We start from the raw sequence: 24,722 nt of genomic DNA on the forward strand, positions 1-24,722 counted from the left end.
CCGCTCTTCGCGCATAGGCCCCAAGTACTTGTGACGAGTGCACAGCAAGAACGCACGCACGCACACGCGCTCGCTGAGCTCGGCCACTACAACCCCAACACCAATATCCAAACAATAAGGAGAGCGTGCACGCTGTCAACACCGCCAGCAGGGAGAGAGACGTCTCAACGATGCACCGGACTTCTCATCTTCGGCTTCGCCCGTGTATGCCGTCGTCATCGTCGTCGTCAGCAGCAGGAGCAGCAGCAGCGCGGCGCTGCGGTGGCCGATGCCGTCTCCCGCGTAGCGCTCAACCGTGGATGCAGCTGCTGCTTCTGAGTCTTGCTCTCTTTCTGTTGGGCGCCATCGACTTCGCGCTGCCGCGTCGTTGCACCTCGTTGTTCTTTGTGAGGGCTGCAGGTGACGCCGAAGTTGCCAACGCCGCTGCCGCACCACCGCTGCTGGCGATCACCGAGACGGCGCTCATCTCAGTTGACTTCGGACAGGAGAGCATGAAGGTGAGTGCCTGGCGGGCTCAGCAGCAAGCGCCGCGCATCGGGATGGCGGAGGGCGGCGATGCGGCAACGGCGACAAGCACCGGGTCCGTGACAATGGTACTTAACGATCAGGCGAACCGAAAAAGTCCACCGTGCGTGGCGTTTCGCTACGTACGCGACCCGGCAGCGACCGCTGGCCGCGGTGGCGTCAGCACGGACGCAGGCCCGAGTGGACGCGCGGATGGCGAGCAGCTCCCTGCGCATCATCCGTACACGGCACTGCATCCGCGCGGCTACCAGCTAGAGCGAACCTTTGCCGAGCAGGCTCAGGCGCTGGCGCCGCGCTTCCCGGAGCAGGTCGTGTGCAGCGCGGCACAGCTGCTCGGCTGCGCAGCAGCCCCCACGAACGCCGCGGTCGTGGAATCGAGGGCGTGTGCGCTGACGTCGGGGCAGCTGACGACGACGACGACATACAGCTATCATGTGGTGCCCCTCACGGCACCACTATCGGCAGGAACGACCACAGGGAACAGCATGGATGAGGCCCAGCAGCGGCGTGACAACGTCGTTGGACGTCAAGCTCTTGGCGTGTACGTGCCCTTCTTTACCACAAGTAACGCTCCTGGCCAGCAGTGGCGGTGGGCGGCAGGCGACCACAGCACTGGGGTCGCTGCCGCTGCCGCCGAAGAAGAAGCAGGGGTACTCTTCTCATCGGAGGAGCTCACGGCCATGTTGCTCGGCCACGCGCGTCGCATGGCCGAGCAGATGGACGCGGCCGATAACACGCTCAGCGAAGAGGATGAGCGGCTCTTGGCGGGCATGCGGAAAAGTGCTCGCCGCGTTGATGCCGCCGCAGGAGCGACGCGCGCGTCATCCGCCATCCGCTACGCTGCGCTGACCGTGCCCGCCCACGCCTCCGTCGCGCAGCGGCAGGCGCTCGTGGATGCGGCGGCTCTGGCTGGCTTGCGTGTGGTGCGCCTCGTCCACAGCACGACCGGGGCAGCGGTGCAACTGGCTTACCTGAAGGCCGAGCAGGTGCTGACGGCGGACAGGGTGTCGTACGTCATGATCTACGACATGGGCAGCCAGCACGCCGAGGTGGCCATCTACAGCCTCGCGGCGCCGCCGGCGTCCGTGGCGAGCCGAGCAAGGCTGCGAGGCGATGTGGTGATGCAGGCGCTTGTCGGCAGTCGCACGCTGGGCGGCGCCGCCTTTGACGAGTGCATTGCCAACCACTGGGACGCGCGGTACTTTGGCCGGCGCGTGATGAACGGTGGCCTCGCGGCCGCGGGCGGCCGTGACGCGGCACGCCGCGAAGCAGCGAGGGAGCGCGGCAGCCTCCTCCGTGCCGCGCAGCGTGCGAAAGAAATGCTGTCAGCCAACAACGATGCACATGTCACCATCGACGGCGTCCGCGCCGAACCGTCGCAATTCGACGCGGTGGGGCGGCAGGAGCTACAGCAGCGCCACGTCGCCGTCACGGCGGACGGCGGCCTGTTGAGCCTCCGCCTCACGCGCAGAGACTTTGAGGAGTGGTGCCGGCCTCTCTTCGACGCTGCCGTGGCGCTGCGAGACGAGGCCATCGCCGCCACCGGTGGCGGCGTCAAGAGCCTCGGCGCGCTCGACCGCTTCGAGGTCATCGGTGGCGGGACGCGAGTGCCGCGGCTGCTGCAGCGCCTCGGCGAGGGCTACCGCAGCGGCGTCGTGGATCGCACCCTCAACAGCGACGAGGCGGCCGTCATGGGCACAACGCTGCTGGCCGTGTCGAGCGCGCCGCGGACGCTTGGGCTGCGCCTCGGTCAGGCCCTGCCGCGTTACCACGTGCGCGAGTGGCTGACCAGCGCTGTCTACGCCTCGATGGAGCTGCACAGCACAGGGACCGTAGCGGCAGCAGCAGCGCCATCGGAGGTCCAGCTCCTGTTCGCTGCACGGAAAACAACCCTTCCGGCGACGCGCAGTGTGCGTGTGCGACTGCCGGATGTGGATGTGTCACCGGCCGACAACGTCGTCATCACGTTGTACTCGGGTGCCGAGGCGGACAGCGCCTACGCCCACAGCACGCGCTCCGACGCGGCTGTCGCGGCGGACTCGGCGCGCGCTGCTGCCTCACCTACGTTGATGGCGAACTGCACCAGCTGCTACGTGCGCACCTGCACCGTGGAGGGCGTGCGCAAGGCGGCGGAGCAGCTGCTCGCGCCGTACACACAGCAGAAGACTCAGCACGGCAGTGCGAGGCCACGCCGTGAGCGCGTTCGCCTGGCCGGTGCGGAGGTGGTCGTCGAGGTTGTCGCCACCGTCAGTGGCATCCCGCACTGCAGCATTGCTTACCTTCGTGCCGAGGTGGAGGAAGCGGGGGTGGACCCCAACGCCGCAGAGGGTATCCAGGGCAGCAACGCAGCCGCAGGGGCAGCGACAGTGGCGTCTCTACCGAACAGCGATCACGACGGCACAGCCGCTGGCGTGCCACCGGCCACGCAGCATGACGAACCGAGCGAGGGCGTGAGAGACGAGCACGAGATGAACGCCAACGAGGAAGAAGTGAAGCACACCGGCGCACGCGTGACCCCGAAGGGGACTGCCGATCCCGCCACCGTCGACGCGACCGCGACGCCGCCGCCGCAATGGCAGGTGCGCGTCATTGCACTCTCTCTGCGTGTGTCGAGCGGCGCCGCCACGGCTGCCGCAGCGGTGCACGGACTAGGCTATAACATGGACTTCGCAGAGCTCACCTTCTCGCACCGGCGGGTGCGGCAGCTTCAAGCGCTGGATGACGTGCGGCTGCGGCGCAGCACTCTGCGCAACGAGATCGAGAGTGTGCTCGTGTGGATCAAGGAGCACCACCCCACGTGGGACGCTGAAGATGTGCAGGACGACGCCTCCCCGTCGTCTCTTGCTCTGCGGACGTGGCGCACCACCGTTCGTGAGGTAGGCGGGTGGCTCGACGACGTCGGCGACACCGCAAGCGCCACCGCGCTGGAGGAACGTCTGCGCATCATTGCCGGTGTCAAGGCAGCCTTGCGTGAGGCGGCCTGACACGAGTCGAGGCACGACCCAAGGTGAAGAAAGAGAGAGGAGGAGGGGGGCTGGTGGCACGCAGGCAGATCCGGAGACTACTCGGCTGCCGGAAGCGGAAGGGGCAGTGGACGGAGAAAGGGGGAGGGAGAGGGCAAGTCGTGGAACGGCCCTCTGCACACCTGCCTCGTACCGGACGCCGACGGTGCGGCCCCGCGCGCTGCTTCGACAGCAACGATAACCACTGTCACCGCCGCCACCACCACCACCCTCCCCTTCACCATCGCCAGCACGCCGACTCTATTTCCATGGCCGCCACATGGGCGAGCTGCCGTCGTTGTCGTTGTCGTTGTTGGTGTGTCACATGTTGCCAAGCAAGGGCCTTGTGTGTGTCGTTGCGGCAGGCGAAGGGGAAGGCTGGGGGGGGGGGGGGGGGGGGGGGCGAACTGCGCGCATAGAACACACGCCCACAGAGGAGGAGCACATGGAGAACGTGGGGCCGAGATGGACCATACACCAGACACACACACACACACGCTGTCGCGCATGTGCGCCGGAGCTCAGAAAACGAAGGCATAGAAGAAGCGATCGCTTCCGGCGGCGTGCCTTGCGCACATCCTTCTCCTGCTCAACGCACCCGCCCTTCACCCGTACGCGTACACGCACACGGAACGAGTGGCGTTGCGGCGCTCGTCTTCTCGTCTCTGCGACCTTCCTTGTAACTTGCGCTCCACTGCTCTCCTTCTCTCTCTCTCTCTTTCTCTTCAACGCACACACACACACACACACACACACGCACATGCACCGCTCTCTCCTCCGATGAGCGCCAGCGCGTGAAGAGATCGATAACTCGCATACACGCCCACTCAGCGGCGCTGCTAGCTCAAGAAGCGGAGGGGCGCGTAGAGATCGCTTCGCTTGCATCACGGTGCATGGGTGGGCGTCACACAAGGCGACCGCACCGACTGCCCCCGACGCACGCCTCACGAGTGCACCGCACCCAGTCACGATGCTGCGGCGAACCAGCGCCGTGGCGGCAACGGCGGCGCTGCCGCACAACATGACAATGAAGGACCCGCTCTGTCAGCAGGTGCTGAGCCGCTGCACCCCCGTCGTCTACTCCGCTCTCCCGAACGGCTTCCGAGTGGCGACGGAGTACGTGAAGGACTGCCCCTTTGCCACCGTCGGCGTGTGGATCGACGCCGGCAGCCGCTTCGAGGACATCCGCAACAGCGGCGTGGCGCACTTCCTGGAGCACATGAACTTCAAAGGCACCGACCGGTACTCGAAGAGCGATGTCGAGAACCTATTCGAGCACCGCGGCGCGCACTTCAACGCGTACACCTCGCGCGACCGCACCGCCTACTATGTGAAGGCGTTCACGAAGGACGTGGACAAGATGATCGACGTCGTGTCGGACCTCCTCCAGCGTGGCCGCTACCGCCGGCACGACATCGAGGCGGAGCGGCCGACGATCTTGGCGGAGATGCGCGAGGTGGAGGAGCTCGTGGATGAGGTGCTCATGGACAACGTGCACCAAGCCGCCTACGACCCGACGACGAGCGGGCTGCCGCTCACCATCCTCGGCCCGGTCGAGAACATCGCCAAGAACATCAACAAGTCCATGATCGAGGACTACGTGCGGGTGCACTACACAGGGCCACGCATGTGCCTCGTGTCGTCTGGCGGCATCTCGCCCGATGCGGCGCACGCGCTGGCGGAGAAGTACTTTAGCGGCCTGTCCTCCATGAACAACCGCCCGCTCCTGCGCGGTGTGTACAAGGGTGGTCACACAGTTCTGTGGAACGAGGGCATGGCGACAGCGAACACGGCCGTGGCCTTCCCGATCTGCGGCGCCTCGCACCCGGACAGCTACCCGCTGCAGCTGATACACAACGTCATTGGTCAGTTTCGCGAAGGGCAGTACGACCAGTTCAGCTCCCAGCGCCGCAACCCGAACCTGCCGTGGGAGCGGGTGCCGAACCTGGTCCAGCTGCGCCCCTTCTACACACCGTACGAGGAGACGGCGCTGCTCGGCTACCACATTGTGACAGCCCGCATGGCGACGAGCGGCGTTGCCCGCGACGACGCGCAGACACTGATGCTCAACTACGTCCTCAGCTCGCTCTACGACCTGTGTGCCACCAAGGTCGAAGACTCCCTGTTGGAGGCGGCCAAAGCGGAGTTCAAGGCGTCCGTCATGATGATGCGTGACAGCACGACGAACAGCGCCGAAGACCTTGGGCGGCAGATGATTCACTTTGGCCGCCGCGTGCCGCTGCAGGAGGTGTTTGAGCGGGTCGACGCCGTCACGCCCGAGTCCCTGCGCGCCGCGGCGGAGAAGTACTTGGGCGTCGTGCAACCCACCGTTTCCTGCATCGGCGCGAGCAGCACGTTGCCCAAGTACGACCCCCTCTCGCTCGTGTCGAATGTGGTGCACCCGCAGCTGACGCCGGCGCAGTTTCCGGAGGACGCGCGTGCGTGTCCGCTGTGAGGACGGCGGCGAGAGGGCGAGACGCGTGCGAGTGCAAATGTGGTTGTGGGGGAGGGGGGAGGCGCGCCGTAATGAACCGCCCATCCCCCTTCCCCCCCCCTCCCCCGCGCGCATGCGTGCATGGCATACCCATGTATACGCGTCTGTATCACACACACACACACACACACTTGCGCGCTCCTGGTCTGGTTGCTGGCTGGCTGGCTAGCTGCGTGTCGCCCGTATGGCGGCCGCCGCTCACAATGCTGCTGGTGATGATGGCGTTGCCGTTGATGGAAGGGTCCGATGCGCACGGCAGCCTTCTCTTATTATGTTCCCTCTTGTTAAGCGCACGCTTGCCGTGTGCCTCTTCTAAGGTTTCCCTCCAGGCACAACCAGGGCGACATGCACCAGCCGACAGGCGCGTCCTCCTGACACACGTGCGCCCACTCAGGCAACGTGTGGTGGCACGGTGCGAGTGGCTATCGGGGCGCTGACAGAGAGCACGCTCGCGAACACACCGAGCGAGCAGCAGGGGTGGAGTGCGCGTGCACAGGTGCGCCCGCCTCGCTTCTTCCTCCCTCCCTCCCTTCCTCCCCCCACCCCGTTGCTGTTCGCGGCGCATCATTCCTGTGGCTTGAGCGCACCTCTGGCGCTGATACTCGTCAGAGAATCAATGGAAAAAGAAGGGCGAGGCGGATGGGGCGATCTCTCTCTCTCTCTCTCCGCCTCCCATGCGCACAGCCACGAGCACCCCACCCCCTCTCCCCATCCCTTCGTGTATTCACCACCACCACCACCCCTCCCTCCCTCCTTCCTTCCGTCCTTCCTTCCTTCCCCGACCATCACGCACTGCTTCTGCCGCGCGCCTGCCGTGACGCGCTACGCCTTCGCAGCAGCAGCAGCAGCCGTGTCGTGACGCGTTCCCTCCCCCTCTTCTCATTTGTGCGCTTGCTGCCACCTATTTGTTCGTGCCGCCCTCCTTGCTTGCCGGCCCGCGGCGGCAGCGATACGCTCAGCGGTGGAGGGAGTGGGGGGAGGGGGGGGGGAAGGGGGCGGCAGCAGCAGCAGCAGCAGCACAAGAAGCCCCCCGTGCTATGCCCATACACGGGAGCGAGCTTATAGACCCACCAGACAGGCGACTCGGAGGACCCGATAGAGACGTGTGATGAGCAGCGATCGTGTCGAGGCGAGTGAGCGAGAGGTGAGGCGCGTGAAAGACGGCGACGAGACGGATCGCACCAGCGGCGGTGGCGGCGTGGTGGCGCCATGGCTGGAGGATCACGGGCTCTGGTCCTCGTCGTCCTCCCTCTCCCAGATGACGCCGACCCGACCGTCGCGGATATCGTTGCTGGCCGCACCCGCGCCTGTGCCGCTAGACGCGCAGGGGCACGTGTGCCACGCCAGAGCCGCGGCAACAGCGCCTGCAACCGTCGTGAGCAACGCTGAGGAGGTGACCGAAGCGCGAGGCTCGTGCGCCCCACTCCATGCCAGCCGAGAAGACACACGTGACCGTGACTCGCCAGTGGCAGCACCCCAGCGGCAGCAGCCGGCATTGAACGCCGAGGACGAGTGGAGATGGCGTGCCTCCCGCCCTGCCTCGTCGGCGTCGTCATCCTCGTCACCGTCTGCGCAAGACGAAGCGCATTCAGACCGCGTCGTCTACGAAGATGGACAAGACGGTGGTGAGGAGGCAGCCGACCGAAGTTCCGAGTGGCGCCACAGTGGCGCAGATGGAGCGTCAGATGACGCAGAGGCTTCGTCGTCTACGGCGCTCCACCCGCCGTCACCACCGCAGCTGCACCAGCAAGAGGCGTCACCTCTACTGCCGTCGCTGACGCCGGTGGCGACGGCGTGCACGCAGCAGGCAAAGCCGCCGTCCACTACCGCGCCACCAGGCCTGGAGAGCGATACGCCGCCACCGCAGGTGGTCAGTCAAGGAAAAGGCACGGATCCAGCCAAGCGGCTGTGCACCGCCGTCGCTCCTGCCTCTGGAAGAGCGACCCTGACCGCATCTCCGCCTTCGCCGTCGCCGGGGATGTGGGTGTCCTGCGCGCACAGCGACCTGCCGGCGCGGTACCGCGACATTCCGGGGTACTACTGCACGTACTGTTCCTACACGGTTTGCGTGGACTGCTTCCCTCTCACTAACTTGCGGGAGCAGTCGCGTGTCACGCGAACCGCCGCGCCGTCCCCCGCCCCCTTGCCGGCTGCATCCGCGTCGTCTGTGACGGGAGAGATGGACTGGCTGGATGCCGTGATCGCCTCCCCTGCGACCGCCGTGCGCAGTGGCGGAGATGTGAACAATGAGCACCAGGGCCATGCCACGGCCGCCGCCTACGCAAGGGAGAGCGCTGGGGGCGGCTACGGTCACACGTCGCGGCAGCGACACCTGAAGGAGGGTGCCTCGTTACGTGGCGCCCCGCCGACCTCGTCATCGTCGACGGTGGCGACACCTCTCCGCTGTCACCTCTGCCGGCGCGGCGACCTCGTGCGTGAAGAGGCGCTCCTGCACGAGTGGTGCTGTGAGGGGCCGGCGCCGGCGGCGCGGCAGCACAGCGGCGGCAGCCTTGTCTACGACACGGCGAATCTGCACAAGTACCACTTCATGCGAGCACAGCGAGAGAAGCGGCGGTCATCGACGGAGCCGCTGCTTGCCCGGGTGCTCGCAGTCTTCCCAGCCACGTTGGGCGGGGCAGGCACCCGCGCAGACGAGTCGGCCCCATGCGTCACGCAGAGCCCCCTGCAAAGCCGTCGCCGCCGCCCCCACGGCGATGCGTCGAGCGGCAAGAGCGCCGTTCGCGGGCGGGACCCGCTGCCGTCCGCGTCGTCAGTGCATGGACGGCGGCTGACGCTGTCACGCCTTGATGCAAGAGCCAACGCAGCCGCCAGTCTGCGCGATGGCGCAGCGCTGCCGCACCTCGACCGTTGCGAGGAGGGCGGCAGCTACGTCTTCTCTGTATGGAATCCGAGGATGGAGGTGCAGCTCGTGTGGTGCGCCGTGAATCGCGAGGCTCGTGAAGGTGCACCCGCCCTTCATCCCCACCACTACCAGCGCAGCAGCGTGGGCCACCGTGGCCATGGCGTGCTGCCGCCCTCGGCCTCCGTCACGCCGCTCTTCATGTGGCGCTGCCCACCCTCCTTGCCAGGGCTTCCGGCGCGGCCGTTCCGCGTGACGGTTCCCTACGGCCTGTATGCCTTTGCCAACACGCACGCGCTGGCGCTGTACGAGGCGAGCGACATCTTCCGAAAAGTCACCACACAACTCGCTGCCGCGGCGAGTGGCGGCGATGGCGCACACCACGCACAGCCGCACCCCCGGCAGCTGTCGTCTGTGAAGGTGTCGCCGGCCGCCACGATGCGTGCGCTGCTCATTGTACACGTGATGCACCACGTCGCCACGACCCCAGTGCCGCTGCGCCTGGGGCGTGCGCTGCCGCCACCGCTGCCAGACCCTACATCACAGCACCACCACCTGAAGGAACAGCGCCCGATGCCACAGGCCTCATCTTCACACGTAGCACGCGGCACCACAACACCGCCGTCGGCGTCGCGCAAGCGTGCGCGGATGAGCGACGAGGACGCGGAAGGGGGCGCGGAGGTCGCGGCTCCGCCGCCCACTGCTGACCTGCAGTGGCCTCATGGTCTTGCCTCGCCGGAGCTGGTGCTCTGCGTGGATCACCTGCTGCACGGCCGCTCCGTCGCGGTGTACGGCATCGGCTCGAAGTATTACTTTCTGCACCACGTGGCGCAGAGCGCGGAGCTGAAACACTTTCACGTCGTCACGGTGGACGCTAGCCTCGGTCGTGGTGACGATGACGTGGGCAACGGCGATCCGCACGGCGGTGGCCAGCGTGGGCGGCGCTCCGGAGGTGGCAGCGGCTCGGGCGCATCGGGCGGCGTTGCCGCCGCCCCCTCGATTGTGCGTCAGCTGATCATCCTTGGCAGCACGCTCGCGAGGCGCGTGCGCTCCACCGCGCTCAAGACGGAGCTGCAGCTGCGGGGGCACGACGCCATGCCGCCGCGGCGGCAAGCGCGCCAGCAGGATACGCATCAACGTGACCAGCAGAGGCCTGGTGCTGCCGCGGAAGCTGATGCGTATCCTGCGGCACGGGCGGCGCTCGCCGGAGAAGAAGTCCGCTCGCCAGCAGTGGCGCGTGACGTCACGTCCGCCATGCAGCGCGTGGTGACCGCATCACGGACGGCGATGACGCCTGTGGATGTAATGGACGTCGACGATGCCTTGAGCAGCAGCGGCGACGAGTGGGATGGAAAGCTTGGCGGTTGGGGTAAGCTGTGCGACTCGCTCCGTAGCGCTGAACGCGTCGCTGCCATGCCGGCTCGTGACACCGTCCGCGAGGTGGGGCAGTCCCCTGCGGCGAGGTCGACGCTTGCAACGGTGACAGCAACGACGGGGATGATCACGCCACGCAAAACAGCGTTGACGTCGCGGCCGCACCAGCGCTGTCCTCCCTCGCCGACGGTGCTGACGAGCACGCCGTCCTCGCAGCGCAGCACGCAGCTTGGCGGTGCGGATGCGTCGTTGTCTGCGACGCCCTCGCTACCACTCATGTCGCCGGTGCCCGCCTTCTTCGAAGTGTTGCAGCGCACCGTCACCGGTTCGCTGGAGAACGACGGTGCCGCCGGCGCCGAGAAGGACGGCGAAGGCGACGTCGCCCCGACTCGCGGCGCGTGCGTAGAAGTGCCCGAGTGCGCGAGCCGTCTCCACTCGCCGAAGCTGCCCCCTCTGCCCGTCACAGCCGCCTCGCATCGAGGCGGCGCGGCGTCAGAAGTGACGTGGCGGGCCCCGGTCATGGTTTTTGCCAGCGACGCCGTCCGTCAGCTGGTGCTGGCGTCTGTGCGGCGCCGCCAGACGAGCCGCCGCTGTGTGCAGTGGGTCTCCTTGCCATCGACGACGGCGTTGGCCGTGCTGGCCGAGCAGACACCGTTCACGGCAACGCCAGCGCCGACTGCGCCTCCTCGCCTGCACCTGACGGAGGCCCATCAGCTGCGTCCTGGCTGGTCGCCGCCGGTGTTACTCGTGCTGCACAACGTCGACTTGCTGGACACGGAGGAAGCGGGCCTGCTCCTGCAGTTGTGCGCCGAGTTCGCCCACCCACACCCGCACCTGCAGCTGCTGCTCTCCTTCGACGACCCGCGATGGCCGCTGACGCCGCTGGCCGGCGCGCTCACGCAGATGGGCGTGTGCGCGGTACAGCTACGCAATCTCCTGCTGCCGCGCGTGCATGAAATGCAGCACGTGAGCAGCCTACGCCTTCTCATGGACTCGGAGGCAATGGCAGCCGGCGGTGCTGGTTCGCTGGGGTTGAAGACGATGGGGCACGGCGCGCCGAGAGCTGCTGGCGCTGGCGGCCTTGCAAGCGCCGGCAGTAACAGCGGTGCTAGTGGCGGCTCACACCTTCTGCAGGATACGATGCGTCGCGTGCTCTTCAGCTTACCGCCAGCCTTCAGCGGTCTCCTGCGCATCCTCATCAACCTGCAGGAGGAGATGGGCGAGGGCCAGAAGGTATCCGTGTTCGTCGCGAAGGACAGGTTCGAGCAGCATGGGATCATGGTGTCGCAGGGACGGCTGAAGGCGTTGCTGCAGGAGCTCACGTCGAACCGGATCGCGCAGTACGACGTGGCCGAGCACGCACTGACGGTGATGCAGCCTCGAAAGCTGAGCAAGGTACTGGAAGAGGTTACGGCGCAGCGAGATGGCGCCGCTGCTGCTGCAGCGGCGCCGGTATCTTCCGGGCCATCCATCTTTCGCCCCAGCTGACGTGTGGTTACCAGGGCGGTGTGATGCCAGCGAGTGGATGTGCGCACACACACACACACACACACGCCGGCAGCAGCCGCTGAGGATGCGCACGTGCGTGCGCACGTTAAACAACGTCGGGTAGGATTCAAAGATGTGTGGGCAGAGAGTGAGCGAGAGACGCGTGTCGAAGAAGGTCGTCTCCTGTGCTCATCATCGTGATGGGGCGGCTCTCCCCGCCGCATCAGCAGCAGCCCTCGCACGCCGACGCCTCACATCGGGGGGAGGAGAGGAGAGGGGGAGGGGGGCATGTATTTTGTTCACGGCGCGTAAAGGCTGTAAGCGAGGACGCCGGCGAGACAGGCGATGATGACGGCGACGACGCCACATCGCACGCGGACTCGTCGCCTGTTTTCTTTGTTTGTTTCACGCCCCCCCCCCTTCAGTTGCACAGCATCCTTGCCCTTCTCGTGGCCCATCTCTCTCTCTCTCTCCGGGCCATGCCTGTATCCACCCGCCCATCACATCCATGCGCGCCCTCACTGGTGGTGTGAATGATACGGCTGCGGGCGCACTCGCGGATGGCGGGGGGAAGGTACCTCCAGCTACCCTTGCTCACCACCCGCCCTCCTCCCCTCTCGCACCCGCCTCACGTCGCTGTCCCGATCACCACCACTACGACTCCCTTGGCGCACGCACAGACGTCCTCAGCAACGCCATCGCTCATCTCTTTCGCCCTCCCCACCTTCATCTTTTTCTCCCCACCCTCCGCCACACTCACACACACACACACACACACACACGCTCATCAGCTTGCTCTTGCTGCACATCTCTGCCTCTCTCTCTCTTCGTTTCCCTCTCGCCCGCGGTGCTCCGCGTTCCCCCCCCCCCTCTCTCTCTCTCTGCGTGTGCGTGTGCCAGCATCGCTTGGGCGTGCACCTCCAACCACCCACCGCTCTCGCTCGCGTGCTCTCCCTCTCCTCGCCGAAACTCCCCGCACACCCCGTACGCACTGGGTGTGCGCACGAAGAAAACATGCCTGGCGTGGACCTTCTCGATGCATTCGCCGAACTCGTGGTGCGGGTCGTCTTCAGCCTGCCGCACACGGAACCGGAGAAGACGTCGAGCAGCGATGAAGACGCGCCCTACGGTGCGAACAGCAGCGCCACGCAGATCTTCTCTCGCGTGAACTCGCTCGAGGATGAGCAGCAGCTGCAGCTCCTCAGCGACACACCGCTTTCGCACATTGGCATGGGCAACGGCAACGGCGCCGGCAACTCCGCTATAAGGACAACCTCGTGCAGCAACTCCATCAGCCGCGGCAGCAGCGCCGCCTCGCTCGACCTCTACCCCGGAGGTTTCTGGAACGCCCTGGCGCGGGCACCGGCGGCCGCGGCGGTGAATGGCGCTAGGACATCGCGCCCAAGCAGCGTCGTGTCGCTCGGCACCGCCGACAACCTCTCCACCCCACGCAGCGGCGCCGGCTTGTGGAATCGACTTCTCGGCGGCAGCGGTCGCACACAGACCCCGCCGCACACCCCGTCCCTCAGCCCCGCACCGCACACCGGTCTGACGACCACAACGTCAAGCTTCGTTCAGCTGACGGATGCGGAACTTGGCATGGGCGCCGCGGCCAGCGGTGGCGGCGGCTACGGCAGCTTAGGTGCAGCGCATAGCCCCGGGGGCGGCAACGGTATGTGGGGCGGCTTCTCTCCCACGCCCATCACGGCACACTCAAACGCCTCCACGCCGCTCCGCGACGCGTGCCAGCTGCTATCCTCCTCCTCGTCCAACTCACATCAGCACCCGCCGCCGCCGCCGCAGCAGCAGCATCAGCAGCAGCTGATGGGTTCTCATGGCCTGCGCCTCGGTTGGAGTCCGACACGGAGCGGCAATGGCAACGGCAGCCGCCCCTCGCAGCGCAGCTCCTCCAGCGAGTTCGACATCCTGTAGCCGCGGTAGCGGTGAATGACGGACACGAGACCCCACCATCCCACCAACACTTTATGGCGTGTGCCTTTGTTTTTTTTTTTGCGTGTGTGTGTGTGGGGGGGGGGGTCCGCTGTGTGCTGCTGCTGCGGATACACATTATGCTGCCGTCGCTTGCCCGCGCGTCCTGTGCGTGTACCGCTGCACGTATCAGCGCACATACGTAAGCGGAGAGACATATGCAGGTGTGTGTGTGTGTGTGTGTTAGGGAGGGGGTAGGGAGGAGGAGGAGGAGAGAGGGCGACTCGACAGTTCTTCGTGGCGATGAATGTGAGTGTATGCGTCACCGTAGTCGTTGTCTTTTCTCCGCCTCCACGTACCTCTGACGCGCCTCCGATTCGGTTCTCCGTCTCTTCAACCATCTCGGTTCTTGATCGCTCCTCCTTGACGGCACCCACGCCCGCACTGCCGTCACCGCCACTTACGCGTGCGCCGCTGTTGTCGCTATCTCAACGACCCACACCCCACCCCCTTATCTCCTGTGTTGGGCCTCTTCCCCGACCTCCTCCCACCCCTTGTTCGTCTGTGTGTTATTCTACCCCGCTGGTACTGCTACCTTAAGACCTCCCTCCCTCCCTCTCCCCCTCTCCTTCTCCCTCCCTCCCTCGTCTTCGACTGCCTTGGCACGACAAGAACGTTGTCAAGGAGGGAGGGGGGCCGCGGCATTCCCTAATCTCAACGCCCGTCAGCACCCGCGAACGTCCCCCCACCCCTCCCCCGCCTACCGCCACCATCACTGATGCATCTGTGTGTGTGTGTGTGTGTGTGTTTCCGTCTTCGTCATCCTCCTCACAGGCACCAGCGGCAGCCAGACAGACGGGCACTGCATTGTTGGTAATGCCGAAGGCGTGCCTTGGACATGCTGATGACGCGCTCCCCCCCCCCTACACGCACACAGACAGATAGACAGACCAGAGGTCCGGTTGATGGTGACGACGATGCCGGACTCACTTCATGGCCTCCCGTGCAACGCCCTCGCACACGCTCCTCCCCCGCCCTTCTCTCCCTCCCTGACCACACACGCACACGCGCATGCTGGCAAGGGAAGGGAAGTACTTATACACACACGCGCAGGGATGCAGCGATGGTCAGAGTACACCACCATCACTACCACTGCTGCCGCTGCTGCTTGTCCACGCGGATAGCGGGCTCAGCGAGCGCGTGGATGCATGGTCCTCTTCCTCTCTTTCTGTCTCGCTGTCCCTCGACGCTCATGACCCATCACCTTACTTCTTGTCACTGGGCCTCTTGTTCGGTGTCGGCTGCTGTCTGTTACCTGTGTTCGCCATGCTTGCCTTCTTCTGTGTGTGCGCGTGTGTGTTTACCCGTGTACCTGTGCGCGATGATGATGCTGATGATGGCGAGGACGTGTGTCGGTCTCACATATAGATGTCTCTACCTGTGTGCGCGTGTGTCTTGTCGTTTCTCTTGGGCGGTCAGTTGAGCAGCAATGAAGAGGCACCCTGCCTCTCCGCGTGTCTCACGGTTATGCGGGCCATCCGCACGAGAACGCCCGGCATCCATCGCGCGTGCGCTGTGTGTGTGTGTGTGTGTGTGTGTGTGTGTGTGTGTGTGTGTGTGTATGTATGCTGAGTCTTGTGTGCTCCGTCTAGGTCGCCTTGGCCCGTGTCGCCGCACGCGTCTCCAGTGAGGTGGTGTTGGCATGGTTGAGCAGAAGAGTGAACGAGTTCTTGTTGAGGGCACGATCGTGGCCGCTACTTTGCGCAAGTTGCAGCGCGCGTTGCGGCTTGACGCGACTGCACCCGTTGTCCCCCGTCGTCTCACGTCCCGAACCGCATCCGCCGACTCACCGCTGCTATCGAACGCCATATGCGGGTGAGCTGATGGGTGTCCGTCCGTGACACTGGCCACACACACACACACACACACAGCCGCGGGCCCATCTACTCGGACGACAGTGTAGGATCGGCCGTGCATGCGCATGCCACGTTTTCCTTCGGCTTTCCTCGTCGCGTTATGGCATACCACTCTCACTCGTACATCCTCCATCCCTCCTCTCCGCCACCCCGTCACCATCATCACCATCATCTCTGTGTGTGTGTGTGTGTGTGTCTCTCTCTCTCTACGCGCTGGCGTGGGTGTGCCCCCATGCACGTCTGCTGTTCCGGCCCTAAGGCCCGCTCCTCGTTGAAGCATGTACGCCCTGCACCAACTTCGCACCTGCGAAGAAGAAAGACGGTCGAGGACAGGGGGAGGGGGTGGTAAGGCTTGCTCGGCAGGATGACGCCAACGGGGCACCACCATCATCACCACCACCACCACCCCGCGCCGGCAACCGCAGCAGCGACCGCGGAACTCGACGCTGCGTCAGCCTGAGCCTCTCGGAAACATCTCTGTCGCCGTCTCCGCGTCTACGCTACACATTGCGACCGTCCTCGACGTTCCACCAGAGGGACCTCCACGCGTACGTCGGCACACGCTTGCACGCCGCGCGAACGGCGGTCCTCGCCATCCCGCTGGGCCTCGTCACCCTTGCGTCTGTCATGTTCAGCCTCGGCCGCCTGGTGCTGACTCTCATCGTCGCACTGGCCATCATCGTCCCCCTCGCCGTGCCGCTGCCGCCGTACATTCTCACGCTCAGATAGCGGCTGTGGGAGGGAGGCGGGGGGAGGGGTTCCTTTCGAAGGGAGAGGGGGGTGGGGGGTTGTAGGCCTGCGTCGTGGTGGTGGTGATGGCTCTGTGATGGAGTGCAGCGTCTCCTTCTGCCCCTACCCCCATCCCTCACCACGCACATGCACCCTCTGTGTCGCTGTTCAGCTCTCTGTGCGCTGCCATCCCTCATCTCTGTCGGTCTCGTGCCACTCACCACCCACCACGGCTTTCACAGACCTTCATGCACTGATCGCAAGCTTCTTACATGCAGACCACCCCCGCCTACCCGGCGCACGCACGTGTGTCGGATCGCCTGCGGGGTGCGACACGGTGCTGGAACACATGAGCACGCGCACATAAATAGGTGCGTGCTCCGAGCCACCACCACCAGCACCAGCAACGATGACCATCTCCGCTGTCTCTTTTCCTCCTCCTCCCTGCCTCCCTCTCACCCATCCTCCACTACTGCCTTCACGCTTAGCTGGCTCTCGCTCGGTGTGCTCTCCTGCGGCCGCTGCCACCTGAAGCCGCCACTGCTGCCACTGCTGCCACTGCTGCATCGCCTTTTCATTTCGCTTGAGGTGCGCGCGCGTCGTCTGTTGCTCCTTCTTGCCGGGATCGGGTGCCGGCGCCGCTGTCGACACGTCGCGCATCCCTCACTGCTGTATCTTCCTCTTGCTCCTACGCTTGCTTTCCATCGCACATGCGTAGGCGTACGCGTGCGGCGCTCGCGGCCTCTTCAACGAACAACCGCTGCGCGAGATCGGTGAACGGACGGACTTCTTGTCTCGCTCACCATCGATCAGCTCGGCCAAATCCCTTTTCGAGGGTAAGGGGCAGTGTGGGCCCTGTGTCTCTGCCTTTCGCTGTCTGTGCACGCTGTCGTCCTCGGCTGTCGTGACGACGAGCCTGTTGACCCCACTCCCACCCTGTTGCACCGTGTCACCACCGCCAACGCCACCGCTGCTGCTGCTGCCGCCGTCGTCGTGGCAGCCCCTCCGGCACCTGCGTCGGCGCTTAAGTTATGCTTGCCTCCTCTCCCCTCCGCGCGCGCACACACACACACACGTGCATCCGCCGTTGCCTCCCCGCTGTCGACTTTTCATTGCCGTCGTGTGGCTGTTTGGAAGGAGAGAGAGCGTGCGTGCGTGCTTGAGGTGAGGTGAGGACGTCACTGCGGGCCTGCGTGTGTGCTTACAGATCGATTACAGACGGCACACACGCACACGGAGAGAGGAGGGTATGGGCTCATCTGCGATGTCGGCATCGCCCTTCTCTGCCGTTAACGGCTTCCGCGGCAGTGATGATGATGATGATGACGATGGCCGCACGGCACTTAGCCAAGTGCGCCAGGCGCTCGCGGATCGGCGACGAATGCGCTCTGGCGTTATTGCTGGCGTTGTCGACCCTGTGGCAGCAGCGTCGGCGTCGCCACCCTTGCTGGCCAAGCCGCGCAAGGGCACCAGTCATGAACCCTCCCTCTGTGTGGACCGCAGCGACAACGAGAACAGCGCTGACTGTCAACGCAGGCAAGCGCCCGGCTCTCACAAGCAGCACCGCGAGCGACGGTCGCCATCTGCCCCAGACGCCTTCCTCTCGTGCGTGGAGGATGGAAAACTGCTGTCGGTGAGTCCATTGCCATCCCCGCTGGCGCGGGCGATGTCGGCATCGCCGCTGATATCGAAATCATCAGCGCCGGTGTTGGGGGCGTTGCCCCCGTCGCCTTCGCCGCGCCGCATCTCCTACTACGGGGGCTTCCTGGCCCACACGCTGGACGCGCACGACCTTGCGGGGGCTGTGTTCCCAAAGTCGAGCTACACGGACGCCCTGCCGCTGCCGATGTCGGCGCCGCAGACGGATAACGAGTCTTCAGTGGTAGCAACGGATCAGAGCAGCGCGCGCAGCCGCCGAGAGCGGCCCGCCGCCAGCGGGCGGTCCAACGCAGTCTTCGACAAGACGCTCGCGGAGGCGATGGTGTCGACGGTGGTGCGCATGCGCGAGAATGAGAAACGACGTGGCAGCGCCGCGCAGCCGCAGCAGCCGTTGCGGCGCGACTCGCTCTCGACAAACACCACGATCGGCAGCACCGTTTTTGCCAGCAGCCACAGGCCGGGACTTCCAACGACGCCCATTACGAGCCGCGCCATGGCGGCCTTCGGTCACACCACCGCCGACGTCCTCAATGTCGCGGATTACAACGACAGCGTTGGCTTTCACCGCGCGACGGCGAGAGGGTCGCCGCAGCACCACAACCCCAACGCCGGCGACACAGACGTGTACGCAGGCGATTTCCGCAGCGCACCGATGGCAGCCCTCACGCACCCGGCGTCTTCGTCCGCGACGGCCTCGCAGCACTGTCTGTGCACCTCAGGCACGCCAGAGTCGTCGTCAGCGCCGCTGCGGATAACGGCGTCCCGCGACAAGGAGCGCGCTTCGGCTGCGCGCAGCCCGGACGCGCGATCACGGCAGTCGTCCACATTGCCCGCAGCGCCGTCTGTTTTGTGGGACATAACCGGGCAGCCCGTGCACCGCGACGGGGTCCGAGGCCTTTCCACCACAGCGAGCGGCCGCAGCGGAAGCACGATGATGACGGTCAGCAGCGGCACGGCGGACGTGGCAGTGCCGGAGGTCGCTGCGAAGGCCGCCGCCCCACAGCTGTCGTATCACCAGCTCACTGAGGCCTTCTACGGTAGCTACAAGGGTGGCGAGATGGCGCAGGACGCGTACCTGTACTTCGTTGCTCAGCAGCAGCAGCAGCAGCAGCAGCTGCTGCTGCTGCAACAGCCCGAAGGAAGCAGTGGCGGCACGACATCACGCCATGGCAACAAGCACCAGCGATCAAGGCCCTCGGCCGCGATGACGACGACGCCGACACGCACCGCTGCAAGAGCTCGGGGCGGGTGCACGGTGCAGCGGGTTTTCGTATCAGGACGGTCGGAAATTCAACCAACAATGACCTCGCAAGCCTCAACGACCTCCCTCACGGCCGCCGCTGCAACCCGCGCCGCTCCAGCGCAGCTGGAACCGCGCTCCATTTCCACCGATACCCCGCTTTCGGCGTTGCGGAGGAGCTCCAATGCCGCAGCAGCAGCAGCAGCAGCAGAGTGGCAGCACCCACATTCACAGCCCGAGGCACGGCCGAGCAGCACCAGCCTTGTCAGCGTCCACAGCAGCAACGACGGCAGCTGTCACAGTAGTGCCAGTCGTGGTAATGGCCACGGTGCCTCCTCGCCGTCGTCTCCGCTGAGGCTGTCGGTTACCGTGAGGGCGGTAACCGCAGGGACAACAGCGGCAAGGGGCGCTGTGAGGGAGGCTGTCGACGACGTGGAAGTTCAGCAGCAGCAGCCACGGAAGACCTCGACAAGCAAGAAGAGGTCCACTGCTGTAGCGGTGGCGCATGCTGCACCTAGCCAGCGTCGCAGCTCTGGAAGGTCGTCCTTCTCGATGGATGCGGAGCCGAGGGATACCGAGGTGGACCAGATGAGTGAACCACCATCGGCTGTAGCGTCGTCATCTGCCACAGCGGCGACAGACACCGCAACAACGACTGACCGCATCCGGAACCTGCTGCACAAGTCGGTGTCCATCTACCAAGAGGCGCAGCAACAGCAGTCGGAGCCGCACGAGGGCCCTCCAGACGCGTGAGAGAGTCGTCCGTGATATTCTCGGCACCCGAGAAGCGGGTGACAGGCGCCTCCGAAGGACAGGGATGAGCCTCCCAGACTCCGACACCATTGATTACCAGCGTGGCTTGGCCCGCTGTTGTCGCTCCGGTGCGCTCCCCGCTCACCCAACTCGGTATCGTCCTCGATCCTACCGACAGTCGCACGCGCGGAGGGGGAGGGGGCCGCCCGCCACCAACACGGTCCACACACACACACACACGCACATATATATATATATTATATGTGTGTATGCATGTATGTACAAGCCTCTTGAGCCAGTGATGCGGTGCCTCAATGAGTCGATGGTGCCCCATCCCCCTACTCGCTCTCGGTTTTGGGTCACTGCATCGAAGTTCGTTGCTCTTCTTCAGCCGTCTCGCTACGGCACGGATGACGGGGTGGTGGCGCACAGACACACACGCGCACACCTCTGTGCGTGGGGGTAACCTAGGCTGCAGGGCAGCCCACCCCATCCCACGCCCCGCTCCTCCCGCTCCTCCCGCTCCCCCCTCCCTCCGCCGTCCCGGCCCATGCCGAACCACCTGTGGTGGTGACCAGGGTCGAGCATCTGTGACGAACGGGGGTGCCCGCCAGAGCGCGAGTTAGGGCTACGGACGTCAGCGGCCATGTCGTGCATGGCGTTGCGTCGGTGCCACCCGCGACAGTGCGCACAGGCTTGCACTGTCCATATGATGGGCAGAGCGTGTCAGCGCGGCTCGAGCGCATCGCAGCCGGCCCCTCACACTGGCCCACCCGAGGGGGGTAGGATGCGGGGGCCTGTGAAAGGGTTGTCGAGGGCTGGCGTAGAGTCGGCGTTGGGGGAGGGGGTGCGGATTGACCTCGCGCTGCGCGGGAGAAAGAGGAGGGCTCGCGTTGCGAGGAAGAGGAGACGAGACGAGACGTTGTCCGGTCGACTTTGCGGGCGCGCGCGCACGCACACGTATGCATATACCTATATACCTAGCTATCTATCTCAATAAACTTCCAGAGCGCGCGCGAGCACTTTATTCATCGTCGTCTTCCAATTCTGCTCTGTGCACCTTGTGCAAGGGCGCATGTGTCTGCCGGCATCTGCGTCGTGCGGGTCTGCAGCACAGGCGGACAGCGACTCGGTCCTCAGGACCCCCCTTTTCGATATACGGCACCGCGACCCGTTGCACGCGGAGACGCGTCGGCCAGATGCACTGTCGCTGGACGTGAATGGATCAAGCAGTAAGCGTCTCTACTCCGCGCCCTCGCTCCTTCAAACCTGTCCTTGACCACCCATCTCCTCTCTCGCTCCGCTGCTTGCACGCCCATCATGGGTGCCGGTTGTGGGCGGTCGTCACATCGATCCTCACACACTCACACACACACACACGCATGTATAACACGTGTGTGTGTGTGCGTTTGTGTGCGTGCCGTTCCCTTCGCGGCAGCTCCTCCTACTGCCTTCGCCCGCCCATTCTGCTTTCCGCTGCCTCTCTCTCTCTCTCTCTCTCTCTCCACCACCAGCACCACCAGCACCAGCACCACCATCACCAGCACCACCACCACCACCACCACCACCACCAGCACGGTCACCTCGCGGCAAGACAAGAAGCAGTCCATAAAGCCAGCAGCACAGCGCCACCCACCATGAGCAAGTCCGACCTTTTCAACGACGCGCAGGTGCCCATGCGCGCCACGGTGCTGCGATTCGGCGACGACGTCGAAGGCGCCAGCTACCCGGAAGCCGCTCTCACCATCGACGATGCGGCGGTGCCGGCCGAGGCGAAAGTCGAGGTGTACCACGACGGGGACAATAGTGGCAGCGCTCATGAGAGCGTGCCGCACCACGCACAGGACCTGCGGCACGACTTCACGAGTGGCATCCTCAACTGCCACGAGAGCTGCGCCGTGTGTCTCGACGCTTGCCTGTGCATGTACTGCACCGCCAGTGCGCACCACAACTTTCTCATGAACGACACAGAGGGCCTTTACCTCCCCGTCTGCTGGGGGCTGTTCTGCGTCGATGTCGGGCTCAGCGCAGTGTCCTCGTACCTGCCGAGCTCGCTCCACTTCCACACCTACTTTATGCGCAGCGCCATCCGCAGACGCTACAACCTGCACTCGGCGGGCGCGCCTGTCAACTCCAATACGCATGGCAGCAGCAGCAGTGGCTGTGACTGTACGACAGAGTCGATGCTGGACCTCCTGACCGTATGCTTCTGCCTGCCGTGCGCCATTGCCCAGCATCAGCGCGAGATCATGCACCAGGGCGACTGGTGCGGCGGCGTCTTCAGCAACCGCTACTCGCTGCAGACCCCAGCGACAGTGCACACAATCTAGCCGACGGCACCCGCTCGGCAGAAGAGGCAAGGGGGAGAACGTGGATCGAACTGGCTAAGCAGCACCAGAGTCGTCTGTGCATGCATGGGTCTTCGCATGGTGCTTGTGGATGATGCGACATGCACGCGCTCGCCGCCGACATCACCCCTCACCGCTGCGCCTTCAGCCCTCCTCCTCCCTCTCCCTCAATTACGGCCATCTGTGTTTGCCTTTATGTTTCTCTGCCACACTCCCCCCCCCTCCCTCCCCCACTCACTCACTCGTACTCCCTCGTCCAATCATCGTCACCACCACCACCACCAGCGGCAGCAGCAAGAGCGTATATATATATATATATATATATATATGTGTAGGTGTGTGTTGGTGTGTGTGTGTAGGTGTCTGCTTGCTTCCCAGTTACGCTCCCTCGGCCACGTACCTCATCGCACGCGCACACACTGCTCGTGTCCGTGTCCGTCTCTCGCGTGCTTGCTTCCGATCTCTTGGCCATCACCCCTCCCTCCCCTCCTCCCCCACCCCCTCGATGCCCTCGCTGTGGTTGGTGTTCTGCTTTCCGGGTAGATTGGGTGTATCGCTGGCCCCGCTTCAATGTGCTTGCTGTTTTCTCTCCCTCTCTATATATACATATATATATATATATATTGTGAATCGGTGGACGGTTGTTGTTCGGACCTGCCGCGTTGCCGCGGAGGAGAGTGTGCGTCGGTGTGCCGCGCGTCCATGTGCTTGTGCTCTCTCTCTCTCTTTCTTCGTGTACGTGTTTTCGCTTAGTGTGTGTGTGTGTGTGTACCGTGTGGAAGCGCTGGGCATCACGGCGTCGGTGTCTGACGCGTGAGCGGACACCACCACCACCACCAAAACCACCACCACCCTCGACCTGCGCGCCTGCATTCCCCCACACGCAGGCCAGCGGTGCGGTGGCACCAGATGAACCAAAATGCGGAGCCCCCCCCCCCTCCCTCCCACACACACACTGGTCACCTTCACCATGCTCTCTCCTTCACAGCAACGCTGCTCACCCACGCGCGTGCGCAGGGTGCGAGTGACGGTGATGATGATGATGGTTGATCAACCCCAAATCCCTCTCGCTCTCCTTCTTCCCTCGCTGCACACATGTCCTCAAGCGAAGCTCACACACACACACACACACATACACACTCCACCTCTCCCCTCTCCGCCCACCCACAGACACGCACACGCACCCCGCGCTGTCGCACACTCGCGCCGGAGAAGGGCGAGCCTGTGTTCCTCCTTTCCCTGCTTGCTCCGTCCTGCCCTGCCTCGATGCCCTCCAAGTCGCCATGCCCGCCGTGCATTGGGCGCAGGCACTGCACGTACCGCTCTTCATCGTCTTGTGGACGCATGCGCGTGCGCGTGTGTGGTCAGGGAAGGAGAGAAGGGCGGGGGAGGAGCGTGTGCGAGGGCGTTGCACGGGAGGCCATGAAGTGAGTCCGGCATCGTCGTCACCATCAACCGGACCCCTGGTCTGTCTATCTGTCTGTGTGCGTGTAGGGGGGGGGGGCGCGTCATCAGCATGTCCAAGGCACGCCTTCGGCTTCCTGTGTTTCGATAACGCAGCTGCTTCTCTCGGCAAGGCAAGCGCGTGCGCGTGGACGCGGGTGTTCGCGGCGTCACCAGTGCCGTCTCCTCTCACTGAGTTGCGCTGTTTCTCTGACGTCGCCGCCGGAAGAATCCGGCGTGCGAGTGGTGGAAGGACCGGGAGGAGGGAGAAGGGGACTGTGCGCACGCCTTCACTGATCGCGATACCGCGGGCAGGCGAGAACCCGAAAGATCGCACATGTATCGCGATGCAAGCGATGAGTCAACGGCTCGGCTGCCATCAGCACGACCGCCGCAGTCGCAGCGCCAAGAGTTCAGGGCAAGTGTGGATACTCCTTGCCTCCCCTCCCCCGCAACCCCACCCCCGCTGGCGCCTCGCAGGCATCTGCCAAGCAGATCTGTATCCCACGCACACACCGACGCACCGTCCGCGCCACTTCTCTCTCGCCCCTCGTTCTCTCTGTTCGTCAGCTACGCACGACGACTTCGTCACCGTCGCGCGCCCTGTGTCCCAGCACAAGTCTCTGGGCGCACGCAGAACCCGTATCGACCACGTCCAACATCCTTGCCGCTCTCGAGCAGCCACTGCACGACCAACGAAAGTGACAGCAGTGCGCCGCTGCCGCAACCCCATCAACAAACGACACCAGCTGCAGGCAATAGTGTACGTGCCGCCATCTAGTGAGATGCATGGTGTGCCGATCCTCTACCGGCAGAACGACGGCACGGACGCTCCGGCGCCGCTGGTCGATGAGCTTCGGCGCAGTGCGTTTTACCGAAGCAACAGCAGCGGCGCCGCCCTCAGCACTCGAGAGGGTCTCCACAGCGTCGTCACGGGCAGCGATGCGCCCTCGCCTCTGCCG

At 64.9% G+C, this 24,722-nt stretch overlaps 6 protein-coding genes across 6 annotated transcripts; all 6 read left to right on the forward strand.

Annotated features, from left to right (window-relative positions):
* Nucleotides 1-170: 170 nt before the first annotated feature.
* Nucleotides 171-3,509, forward strand: LMJF_01_0640 (HSP70-like protein; the record flags this gene model as incomplete). The annotated part of the gene is made up of 1 exon (XM_003721538.1): nt 171-3,509. One exon carries the CDS (start codon nt 171-173, stop codon nt 3,507-3,509), a length of 3,339 nt encoding a protein of 1,112 aa, XP_003721586.1.
* A 988-nt stretch (nt 3,510-4,497) lies between these two features.
* On the forward strand, nt 4,498-5,982 carry LMJF_01_0650 (putative mitochondrial processing peptide beta subunit; the record flags this gene model as incomplete). The annotated part of the gene is made up of 1 exon (XM_003721539.1): nt 4,498-5,982. One exon carries the CDS (start codon nt 4,498-4,500, stop codon nt 5,980-5,982), a length of 1,485 nt encoding a protein of 494 aa, XP_003721587.1.
* A 1,297-nt stretch (nt 5,983-7,279) lies between these two features.
* On the forward strand, nt 7,280-11,743 carry LMJF_01_0660 (conserved hypothetical protein; the record flags this gene model as incomplete). Its single annotated transcript, XM_003721540.1, has 1 exon — nt 7,280-11,743. The coding sequence occupies one exon, from the start codon at nt 7,280-7,282 to the stop codon at nt 11,741-11,743; it is 4,464 nt and encodes a 1,487-aa protein (XP_003721588.1).
* Nucleotides 11,744-12,757: 1,014 nt separating this feature from the next.
* LMJF_01_0670 (conserved hypothetical protein) lies at nt 12,758-13,675 on the forward strand (the record flags this gene model as incomplete). The annotated part of the gene is made up of 1 exon (XM_003721541.1): nt 12,758-13,675. One exon carries the CDS (start codon nt 12,758-12,760, stop codon nt 13,673-13,675), a length of 918 nt encoding a protein of 305 aa, XP_003721589.1.
* A 3,891-nt stretch (nt 13,676-17,566) lies between these two features.
* LMJF_01_0680 (hypothetical protein) lies at nt 17,567-19,969 on the forward strand (the record flags this gene model as incomplete). The annotated part of the gene is made up of 1 exon (XM_003721542.1): nt 17,567-19,969. The coding sequence occupies one exon, from the start codon at nt 17,567-17,569 to the stop codon at nt 19,967-19,969; it is 2,403 nt and encodes an 800-aa protein (XP_003721590.1).
* Nucleotides 19,970-21,606: 1,637 nt separating this feature from the next.
* On the forward strand, nt 21,607-22,299 carry LMJF_01_0690 (hypothetical protein; the record flags this gene model as incomplete). Its single annotated transcript, XM_003721543.1, has 1 exon — nt 21,607-22,299. The coding sequence occupies one exon, from the start codon at nt 21,607-21,609 to the stop codon at nt 22,297-22,299; it is 693 nt and encodes a 230-aa protein (XP_003721591.1).
* Nucleotides 22,300-24,722: the final 2,423 nt, after the last annotated feature.

The sequence above is a fragment of the Leishmania major genome, chromosome 1 (genome assembly GCF_000002725.2).
Source record: "Leishmania major strain Friedlin complete genome, chromosome 1".
In the NCBI taxonomy this organism is placed as follows: domain Eukaryota; phylum Euglenozoa; class Kinetoplastea; order Trypanosomatida; family Trypanosomatidae; genus Leishmania; species Leishmania major.